Genomic DNA, 11,585 nt, shown 5'->3' with positions numbered 1-11,585 from the left:
CTCAGTGCATTCTATCACTCAACAGTCAACACATGGATGCCTGACATTCAAAAGGGGTAGATCGGCAGATGGGGTTGTCGAAGGAAGCAACAATCACAGGAAAGCGTGCAGATAAGAGCAGCCAATGAAATAAAAAGAAACTCTTGTCTCCCACACTAGCTGGGGCTTGAAGAGTTAACTGAGAACCCACCCCACGTCATCCAATCCAGGCAGACAGAATCTTAGCCACAACTAAGTAAGACAAAGGGAGAAGATAAGACTCAAACCAAACACGAAAATAAACCGAGTTGTTAACATTTTAGTGGAAAGTATAAAAACTGACCAGGGTATCATTGTGGAATGACAAAGGGAACTCAACAGCACTCAGCTGAGCCCATGTTGGGTTAATCCCCTTACATGAGTTCACATGACCCACAGGGTATTTGTGTCTGTATTTTCTTGGTTGTAGCAGCCTTATCATTCATGTCCTTACTGGATTTTCTCTGGAGTTATCCTTTCTGCTCTCTCTGAGATGAAATGCATACTCGCATGGCGTGGTAGAGAGGACGCAGTAGAGCCACAGCTTTCCATTTACTTTAGCTGAATGTTCGACGTTTTGTCAGAGCCACTTTTGAAGTTTCGCAGTTATAACCTCTTGCTCTCCTTGGGGTTCACCAGTTCCTTCGATGAATTTCAAACTCTTTCTGTGGGTTTCATAAGGGTTTAGCAGTTTTTCTAAGGGATGTTTCTGTAGCGCTGTCCACCTTTGACACACCCATGAAGTCTTAAGGAGGCGACCAGAGCACAGGCCCCTATCGTCAAGCTCCTCTCTATTCTCTTTCCTCCTCCTCTTCTTCTCTCCTCTCCAACTCAGAAAGTCATTTTCTGTCTATGTATTGATGGAGAGGAAAATATTCCCCCACATTAAATGTTCTTCCAAATCTGACCAAATAGCCATGGTTCGTTGTGGGATCTTCCTTGAAGTACAGAAGCCTCCTGGCTTGATCTATTATATGTTATCACAATAGAATGTCACAAGTAGGGCAATTTATCAAGATTAGAATTTTGTTTGTTTTGTTTGTTTTCTGAGACAGGTTTCTCTGTGTAACCCTGGCTGTCCTGGAACTCACGCTGTAGACCAGGCTGGCCTCAAACCCAGACATATGTCTGCCTCAGCCTCCCAAGCACTGGGATTAAAGGCATTCACCATCACTGCCTGGCTAGACATTTATTTCTTAACGTTCAAGAATCTGAGAATTACATGACCAGCTTTCTTCACCTGACAAAGACCTTCTTGCTACATCTTCCATGGAAGAAGGCAGGAAAAAATATGTGAACACGAAGTGGCTGTATTAAACATTCTGTTGAAATAATACCAATCTACTCATGAGGGCGGAGCTCCGATGACCTAATCGTCTCTTAAAATTCTCTCTCAAATGTTCAGACTTAGGTGAGACAACTATATCACACCCCCTCTATCGTGGTAAATAAGGATCAGGATAAACAAATAGGCCGAATAGATGTTTATTCAGGGAGAGATAACTTACAACCTAGACAGATGAACACCAGGAAATTCAACCCCATCCTCTCCTGTCCGAGTCACGCCAGAAAGAGAGCGCCTTTCCTGGCCCCCTCCGACCTCCTTCCTCAGGTCACTTCCGCCCATGGCTCCACCCCCAATGGGCGTGGTCAGTGCCACAGAAGGACTATCTCACTACACCCCTCCCCACAGGCTCACCTTCCACCATCTTGGAAAAGGGGGGTAGAAAGGTTTGTAAGAGTCAGAGGTTGGAGAGGAGGTTCTGAGAAACAGTGCCTCCTACTCAAGCTAGCACCATGGATGGCACCGAGACCCTCACAGCATCTGTGGTAGAAGCACAAGATTAAGTCACTCAAAATCCCTGCACGTGTGAGAGAGAACCTCCCGATGCCCCACCCTCGGCTGAGGAAATACTGGTGGCTGCTAGGTGCTGGGTAGTGGAAAGCAGTTTTCCTTTGGTTGTGTGGCCCCTGATAGGTTGTCCTCACTCCAGAGGATGACGTCATACTCACTTCATAATTTCACATAGCACTAGTTGGACTCGATGAGTCATTAAAAAAAGGACATGAAGTTGAGTGGGAAATGTGTTGGAGTCTGAGAAGATGGACATGATCAAAATACAACACACATAGATTTGTAAAATTCTTTAGAAGTAAACGTAAAGATATTTTTTTTAATCCCCCCCTCTTGACGCTGTGGCAACTGGAGATCAGATTTCTAACGCATGAACTTTAGGAACCACATTCAAGCCATTGCACCTCTGTGCTGTATCTCCATATTTAAAGAGAAATGGGTTAGCTCTATGAGTGGCTTAGATCCTGAGAACAGATCCCCAGAACCACTGTCTGCTTCTCTCCATCGCTCTCTTGCTCAAGTCACCGTGGTACGCCCTTCTGCCTTCCCATCCTAAGAGTAAAGAAAGGCATGGATGAACCCCAACAGAAATGCCACCAGAAGAATGGAAACCAACACTGCAGATGAGGGAAATGTGCATACATTATTTATTGCAAACGTACATAAGCTGAGACAAAATAAACAAAAATGTACAGGTTGGTGCTGCTGGCCGTCGCTATGTCCCTGGGAAAAGGGACTGAAGCCTCTTACAGGAAAGGTCAATAATACTATTTCCCGTTTCTGCCTATGATGACTAAAGCAGCTATGAGTTTTCTTGTGTAAGTTCCCATGTTGACACTGGAGTTTCTTTTTCTCTGTAGAATACTTTAGTCATTTTCTGATACCCATCTTTGTCTGGTAGTATTTTTATACAAGCATGTCAAGTAACACCATATAACTTGGCGGGGCTCTTGTTGTTTGTAACTCGATGCATCCACAAACTGGCTGGTCCCCTTGGTTCAGCAACTGGAATGCTGAAATAAAAATCAAATTACACCTTGTCCAGCTACACAACTCTGGTTCACAGTAGTAAACTTTCAACTTCTTTATTTTAAGTCAAATTCATTTGGAGTTGTGGAAATTCACTACTGACCATCCTTTTCACATAGTGAGAAAAGCTCATGAGCAAATGGCAGCCAAATCTTGATGCCAACAGGAGGTAATAACTGGGCCATTCACTGTTCAACTGAAAAGCATATTCCTCATTTAAAACAAGCAACCTGTCTTAGTTAGGTCTACTATTGCTATGATGAAACGTCATGACCAAAAGCAGTTTGGGGAGGAAAGGGATTACTTTATTCAGTGTTCCATATAAACATCTGTTTTCAAAAGCAGTAGGGCAGGAAATCAAGCAAGGTAAGAAGCTGAAGGCAGGAGCTGATGCAGAGGCCTTGGAGGGCTGCTGCTTACTGGTTCGTTCCTTGTGACTTGCTCAACCTGCTTTTCTATAGAACCGGGGACCACCAGCCCAGGCTGTGCCCTTCTGAACCAATCACTAACTAAGAAAATTATCTACAGGCTCGCCTACAGCCCTCTTATATTTTTGGTTGTGAGCCTAGCTCTTGAGAGTTCAGGCAACCCTCCAGTCCTGCCTACAACCCAGTCTTACAGAAGCATTTTGGTTGTGAGCCTAGCCTTTAACGGCTGAGCCATCTCTCCAGCCCTTACAGGCATTTTCACAACGGAGGCTCCCTCCTCTGTGACGGACTCTATCTTGTGACAAGTTGCCATTAAAAACCTAAAACTAGATGACATAAAACCACTGACCAGATTCAACCAAGTCACTGTACAAAACTCAAAAACAAAAAAAAACAAAAAGCTTCAGGCTTCATGAAGAGTGCTGGTGCCGCTAGAAGGATCCACACCAAGCAGCCTGCTGGTCCTCACTGGACAGCAGATTCATTCGTGGTCCCGCATCTGTCCAAAACCAGAGGGAGACGAAGCCCACTGTCTTTCCTGTGTACTGCTTGAGACCTTTCCAGATGAAGCTTCATTCTAAGTGAAAGATGTCCATGTGTGTGCTACAATGAGTTTGTTCTTTGCTTTACATGGTAGCTGTAAAACTAGACCCTTCTTGCAAAACACTGTCAGTAAGAAAAGAGAGCAAGAAGACTGAGCACAGCTGGACATGCCTGCTATTTAGACCGTGGTAGCAAGAAAATCATGGGCTAGCCTGGGTAATATAGAAAGGAAATCTGAGAGGGCAATATGTTTTTACAAATAACAAGAAATAGCGAAAGTCATGTGAAGTAAGTTTAAAAAAAAAAAAAAACAAGCAAGCAAAACATGCAATCCCTAACTTGGGATTCTGGTGAATAGGGACTAAGACATGAAGATGCTGCCCTAGACACTCGTTGTAAATTCTGTTTAATAAGTTTCTCAAACGCCCCCAGACAAATGAAAGGGAGTCAGAGCCAGTAACCAAATCCTTTCATGGTTTGCATATCTTACTTGTAGTCATATGACAATCAAATGAAGAAAAATAGGAAATGCCTATCAACTAAGAGGGGAAGCCATAAAGCTGACCGTGGCAGGGTTAAGCAACAGGTGACACTTCTCACCCAGGAACCTAAAAGTCAGAGTCGGACAGAATGGCGACAGTAACCACTCACATTAGCGACAATCATGCTCCCTGGTATGAAATCTTCATCACTCTTGTGGTCTGCACAATAGGCTGTATCGTTGGTATCATTGCCAATGGTTTCATCATGGTCATCTACGGGACTGAATGGGTCAGGAGCAAAAGATTCCCAACTCGTGACCAGCTTCTGTTGATGCTGAGTTTCTCCAGGCTCTTGCTACAGATCTGGATAATGGTAGAGATCACTTGCAGTCTATTCTTCAGGATCATTTATAGCCAAAACTGCATGTATAAGCTCTTCAAAGCTGTCAACGTGTTTCTGAGCTACTGCAACCTCTGGTTTGCTGCCTGGCTCAACGTCTTCTACTGTCTGAAAATCGCAAACTTCGCTCACCCTCTGTTCCTGCTGATGAAGCGGAAAATCACGGTGCTGATGCCTCAGCTCATGAGTCTCTCTGTGCTGGTTTCCATCGGTTTGAGCTCCTTCTTCTCTAAAGACATCTTCAAAGTGTACATGAACAATTCTGTTCCCATTCCTTCCTCCAACTCCACGCATAGGAAGTATTTCTCTGAGACCAATGTGCTCAGCCTGGCTTTTTTATATTACGTGGGGATCTTCATTCCTTTAGTCATGTTCATCATGGCAGCCACTCTGCTGATTGCCTCACTCAAGAGGCACACCTTGCACATAAAAAACAGCACCACGGGCTCCAGGGACTCCAGCATGGAGGCTCACTTGGGTGCCATCAAGTCAACCGGCTACTCTCTCATTTTCTACGTTATCAATGCACTGGCTCTGTTCATTTCCATGTCAAGCATCTTTGATACCTTCAGTTTCTGGAATAGTCTGTGCAACTTTATCATGACTGCCTATCCAGCTGGCCAGGCAGTGCATCTAATCTTGAGAAACCCTGGGCTGAGAAGAGCCTGGAGGAGGTTTCAGCACTGCGTCCATCTTTTACTTTCAAAGGTAGATTAGTGACTGGAATCCAGAGGATACTGTAAGACCCGGTCCAACCAGTTCTGCTTCTCCTCCCAGACCTCTCCATCCCCTTTTCCCACACACAAAACCTGCTCCCACACTAACTACTGGGTACTGATGTGAATTTGAACTTGGATTAACATGAAAATCTAAACAGAAGTCGGTAAACAACTTGAAGATTGACTTTAAAAAAAAAAAATAGTTTCTTGACACAGATTCAGATTCAATCATCTCTGGCCCCAAGCTGTTTTTCACTCTCCACAAACCCCTGAGATCTCAGTTTAGCCAAGAGAAGTCTTGGGAGGAGATCTCAGTTTAGCCAAGAGAAGCTCTGGTTGCTGTCTGTTACCTATTGAACACCCTTTGATCCTTGAAGGCATGTTGATCGAGATAGAAAATTATCTGGGCTAGTCTACTTTGAACTCCCTGCTAACTCCAGAGAGGAATAAAAAGGCTGCTACCGGGCACAATATCCAGGCCTAGAGGGGGAAGGGAACCCAGAATTCCTACAGAGAAAGGAATTGGGAAAGAACAGCTGACCACAGCTACTAACATGTAAGATGTTGGGTCTTCCTAAAGAAGTGAAGCATGATGAGACTTTGGATTTGATGCATCGGAGACCATGCTTACTACTAATGGGCTGATTGGGATTGGTCGGCACCCAGCTTCCAGAAGTTTCCAGAGAGGGAGATGAAAAAGGGGACAGTATGTACCTAGAGAGTTTGTAAAAGCCAGTCACACAGGGGTTTCTCCGGATTAAATGATGAAGTAGAAGGTGGGAGATGGAAACGTGTGCACTCAATTGAACGATTTATTTTTCCAAGTGGGAGGAGATGAAGAAAAAGGAGAGGAGAGGAGAACAAAAATGGAGGGGAGGGAGGGTCAAATGAGCAGAAAGGTCCAGATACCAACTCACGGGCAACCGGGGTCCACCCACCCACCCACTGGCTTTACCTATGGGGAAAGGGTGGGCTACAGGGGAACTGCTGTGGAGAAAGCATTCCTCTCCGTTGTCGCTCTGTAGAGTGAACGTGTCAAATGACTGCTTACAAAATGGGAACGTGAGTGTTTCTTCCATTGCGTACTTTGTGGGTTAAAAGTAATGAAGAAAACAAAGAGAAAGCTAGGGAGCTCCCAAATGAAACGTGAGATTGACGGCAAAGACTAATAATTCTGTGTTCCTTGCCTCTCAGATTCGTGCGATGGAGTGCGCTGCACCTAGAAACAGCAAAGGAGAAAAACAAATCACTACATGCGCATATCCACTCATTCAAATACGTTACCCGGTAATTGTGAAAACGCATTGTTTGATTCTTTTTTTTTAAGTGACACCTTATTTATTTAAATGACGACTACTTTCTTATAGTTGTTATAGTAAAAATAAATTAGATTGCAAGTTTCATTCTAATTCCTATGGAATAGAGGGAGGAAACAAAAAAAAAAGAAAGAAAGAAAAAAGAAAACACATTTTCCAAGCAGCAGACGCTGACAGAGAACTTCCACAGCCACTGTGTATATGCTAACACATCGCAGAGGACGCAGGAAGATGATTTGGAGTTGACAGCACATTATTAACATGAATTCTGACAAAATCCCTCTCTGGGTGGGTTTGTTCTGAAGGAATGGCTCCTCCTTGTCTGCAGGCACCTACAGCAGCAGACAGGAAACCCAGTCAGCTCCACTGCAGCCTGAGAGTTTGCAGGCTGCAGGAGACAGAGGCAATGGAGTAGGGGAAATGCTCTCCTCCTGTGTATGCTCTCCCCCAGAGAGAGAAAGGTAGCAGAGGTTTCTTGTCACAAAAAGGGGGGGGGGATATTCAGGAACCCGTGGCTAAGAGCAGACAAGTCTAGGCAGGAATCCGTGTGGGAAGGGGAGAGCTTGGGGAGAGAAACTGTGAAAGGGAAGGTCAGGGGTCCTGGGAGCTGCACAGCACTCTTGGCCAGCACCAGCGCCATTTGGGAGAAGCTTTCTCCTCCGTACTTCATGCAAACCCAGCAAATCAAAGGTCTGGATTCCAAGAGTATTCTGAAGCAGTGTTTCTGAGTAGGATGATTCCCGGTTAAGACTGGATACAGCAAAGGCGCCCTGTGTAGGTATATTCATCTACCAAAAGCCTCCACTGAGGAAATAAAATGTTCTGGTTCATCTTTCATTTATGTATGAGAGACATATTTTATGTACATATTTATGTTTAAATATGATGTGTGTATATGTTATACATTCAATCACAGTGTTTTATGAATGCTGACTCAAGTTGGTTGCATCAGGGAAAAAAAAGACATAACAGAAAATGTTTTTTTTTTTGCTTTGTTTATTTTGTTTAAGTGATACAAAAAAAGGGCTGGAGAGAGACGGGTTCAGGAGTTAAGTTAATCCAAGTTCAGTTCTCAGCACCCACAACTGTAATCCCATCGCATCAGAAACCATCTTCTGGCCTCTGTGGACATCAGACATGCACAGGGTACACACATATCCATGCAGGAAAACACTCACACCTGTAAAAATAATAAATCTTTTTCTTAAAAGTAATATAAAGAGAAAAGAGCCCATGGTTCCCTGGTTTCGGGTGTGACTGAGTACTAGGCCAGGATGCAGAGAACCCCGAATTGGAGAGTTAATAGGAAAGCTTTGGGGACCTCTTGGACAGTGACACCTGCATCCCATGTAGTCCTTATAGTAACCATATCCAAGTCCCGGCTCTGCTTTTTATCGTGTGGGACACTGGATGGTGGCTGCACCTCTGAGCCTCTGTAAATCATAACATCCACCTTGACTCCTGCCCAGAGCCCACTCAGACCCAGCTGGATACACGGAGCACTGGGCCTGGACGCTACTTAGACTTGGGGCAGAATGTGACCACAAGGTCAGTAGTAGTTTGTTCTACTTGAGTGGAAGGTGGGAAATGGAAGCCAGGTGCCCCGAAGCCCTCAGGCCCTGCATCTCCACTGGGTAAGAAGAGAAATGGTTGCCAGGCAGCAAGCATTCCAGCTTCACTGCCCGGGAATGTTGATTTGAACAAAATAGGACACCAGGTCAGGGGTCAGCCAGCTTTCCTGCCAAAAGCTGGAGAGGAAATGCTTCAGTTTTTGTGAGGCACAAAAAGTCTCTGTCACAGGGACCCAGCAGAAAAAAAAAAAAAAAAAAAAAAAAAAAAAAACCTGTGAGAGACGACATTTAAAAGAATGGGAAGGGTGTGGCTATGCTCCAAAACAATTTTATTTATGGACACTAAAATTTGAATTTCATGTCCTTTTCAAATGTCGTGAAATACTATCCTGCTCTTGAGTTTGTTTAATCATTAAGAGTGTTTAAAACTGTGTCAGGAATGATGGCACATGCCTTTAAACCCAGCACCGGAGGGGCAGAGATGGGTGCCTTTCTTATTCGAGGCTAGCCTGGTCTATCCCAGGACAACAAGGGCTACTCAGAGAAACACCTCCTTAGAAAACAAAACTGATAAAACTTGTTCCTAGTGCCTGACCTATGCAACAGGAGGAGGGGAAGAGGAGGTGTGGCTTGTGTTCAAGCCACAGCTGTGGACCCTGTGAGGCAGTTAGGTGGCCCTGTGAATCACCGATGCACCTTATCAATTGTTAGTTCTCCAGTGGAAACACTCCTTTTTAAACCTCTCTAATGCAACCGTACAGAGAGAACCAACTCCCACAAGCTGTCCTCTGACCCCGACACATGCCCAGTGACATACGTAGACACACACACACACACACACACACACAAATAAATAAGCAAATGTGAAAAATAAAAGTAGGGGCAGGGAGGTGGTTCATCGGGTAAAGAATGGCCTAAATATAATTCCCGGGGTCCACATGGTAGAAGGAGAGGGCGGATCCAGCAAGCCACTCCTAGCACTCCAGCATGCATAAACCAGGCACGTGGCCCATACTGGTCATCCTATCATTGCGAGGGACAGGCTGGAGGATCAGACGTTCAAGACCATCCTCGGCTACAAAGCAAGTATGAAGTCTGAAGAGAATACACAAGGCTGTAACAGACAAAAACAAAAACAAACATAGCCCTTTGGTTCTTTGTATAAAATAAAACATCTAACATCTAGTTTAATAGTTTCCTCTGTGAAGGGTGTTACACAGGGCCTGGTGTTTTGAAAGATTACTCAGAAGCCACTCACTCGATAATCACAAATAACGTAAGTAGAGAGAGGTGCACAGCTTCTGTCTCTTTGAGAGCATTTGAAGGCATTATCCGCAGCTTTCAGACAGGCACGTCCCTGTCAACTATCTCTGCTAGGCTGAACCCCAGGCTAGACCCTGTTTTCTCTTCCTGTGTCTGACCCTTCATGCCAAAGCTCGAGCTTTGTGTTCTTTTCATGAGTAAGTTGCTGGACGGCTTAGGATGTGGTGATACATAAGGTCCAGAGTCCTTGTGGCCTATGAAGAAAACATGCTCTTTGATGCCAAAGCTCTAGATTTGGTGATCATGGATACCACTCTGAGCCTGTTTCGCCATCTGGAAAGCAGATAAGCATAATATCCACTTCCAGGGTTTCTTTGAGGTAATGGTTAGTGTATAACACACTAGAAGGCGCCATATGAAGATTGGTGAGCGTGTTCATTCAAGTGAATGTATACTCAGCCATTCAAAGATTAAGCTAATGAAATTCTCATCCTATAAGAGTGATTTGTTGGAGATGGGAAGGCTGGCTAACTTGTATCTGTGAAGGTGGGGGGGTGAGTCTGTATACTGTGGGTGGAGTCAGGAATGTAAATTGAGCCTCAAGTGGCCACAATTACAACTTCTACCCCACGAAATACAAGGGTTTTACAAACCCTTGCCTTCCTCCGTTTCACTCTTTGGCCACGGGAAGGGGAGAACGTGGAGAAAAATCTCTTGGTCTTACTACGTCAATTAGAAGAGAACAAGGCTGGAAGAAGTGAGAAATCTCTGGTGAGCATCTTCAGAGACCCGCATTATAGATGATGCTGCACATCAGAAACGGGTCCCATTACACCCATCCTCCCCAGGGAAAGCTGCTATTTGCATCTCCTGCCTGGAGCGCAAAGGCTGCAAATGAATCCCTGGTTTATTCAAATCATTAGTGGATGATACAGTGAGGTCCCGATTGCAGGTGGGATCATGAGTGGCAGAGATGTCCACAGGGAAACGGCGGCAATATGACTCTCAGAAAAGACTCAGAACCCCACAAGCCCCTCCCGTTCTCATCATGCTCCATCCGTAGTGGAATATCACCACACACACCATACTTGTACACTCGGTGAAAAAGAAAAATGTGTTAGTCTTTGCATTCAAAGGCCCAGAAAAACACCTCGGAAAACTACAAGTAATGTACAGAGTCCAAGGTAAGCACAGACTATAGTGCTTAGTCACACACACACACAAAAAAGCCAGATAACATTTCATGTCTCTGAAGTATCTATAAGAAAATAGGGCCACCCTCTAAAGTCTAGAGAATCAGCCATCACATAGCAATAAATAAGCTCAGAAGTCCAAGCTGCAAACAGGAGTTGTTATGGCCTAGAATGTTCTCTATGCTGCCTCAGCGTCTGACCAAAGGAAATCATTCACTTCCTCCTTGGAAGACTAGGACATCTTTTATTCACCCAGGCTTAACCCAGGGTCTTAGTCATAGTACAGCCCAACCACACCAAGGGGAATTCATAGGAAAATCCTTGCCCTAGACAAACCAAGAGAGCAGGCCACCCCAGCACCGCCCAAACCACTCAAGTGCAGCCTTCAGTGATGACCTCAGAACCATAGCTGGTTCTCATTCTGACGCCATCCCTTTATGAGCAGGAGGCATGCATACCCGCACGCCATGAACTACATACACTCGTGCACACACATGTGTACACACACTCACACCACCTACTTGAGATCTTCCAAAGACTTCTGATATGTCCACTGGCGTGGGAGGGGAAAAAAAAACGCAAAACCCTGCTGCATTTCAGGTCGGTCTTTTCTTACCAGCTCTGGGTGCTTTCTGCATGCATCCTGGCAGACATAATCCCTTAAGGAGCCTCATGGATCGGCTCCCTCTGTGCTTTTGATTTTGGAAATTTTCAGTCATTCGCAGAAAAGTAGAAGATGGACCTCATCACCCCTATGTAGGCACTATT

The 11,585-nt window shown here is 44.8% G+C and overlaps 1 protein-coding gene across 1 annotated transcript; it reads left to right on the top strand.

The window, feature by feature from the left end:
* Positions 1-4,503: 4,503 nt before the first annotated feature.
* Positions 4,504-5,472, top strand: Tas2r40 (taste 2 receptor member 40). Its single transcript, XM_051174694.1, has one exon. The coding sequence runs from the start codon at positions 4,504-4,506 to the stop codon at positions 5,470-5,472; it is 969 nt and encodes a 322-aa protein (XP_051030651.1).
* The last annotated feature ends 6,113 nt before the right edge of the window (positions 5,473-11,585 follow it).

Source organism: Phodopus roborovskii, unplaced genomic scaffold (assembly GCF_943737965.1).
Source record: "Phodopus roborovskii unplaced genomic scaffold, PHOROB, whole genome shotgun sequence".
In the NCBI taxonomy this organism is placed as follows: Eukaryota; Metazoa; Chordata; class Mammalia; order Rodentia; family Cricetidae; genus Phodopus; species Phodopus roborovskii.
This window is presented reverse-complemented; position numbering and strand designations above follow the sequence as displayed.

What these genes read in the sequence shown, in the direction of transcription:
- Tas2r40 (XM_051174694.1), top strand. Translation starts at nt 4,504, where the DNA reads ATGGCGACAGTAACCACTCACATTAGCGACAATCATGCTCCCTGGTAT.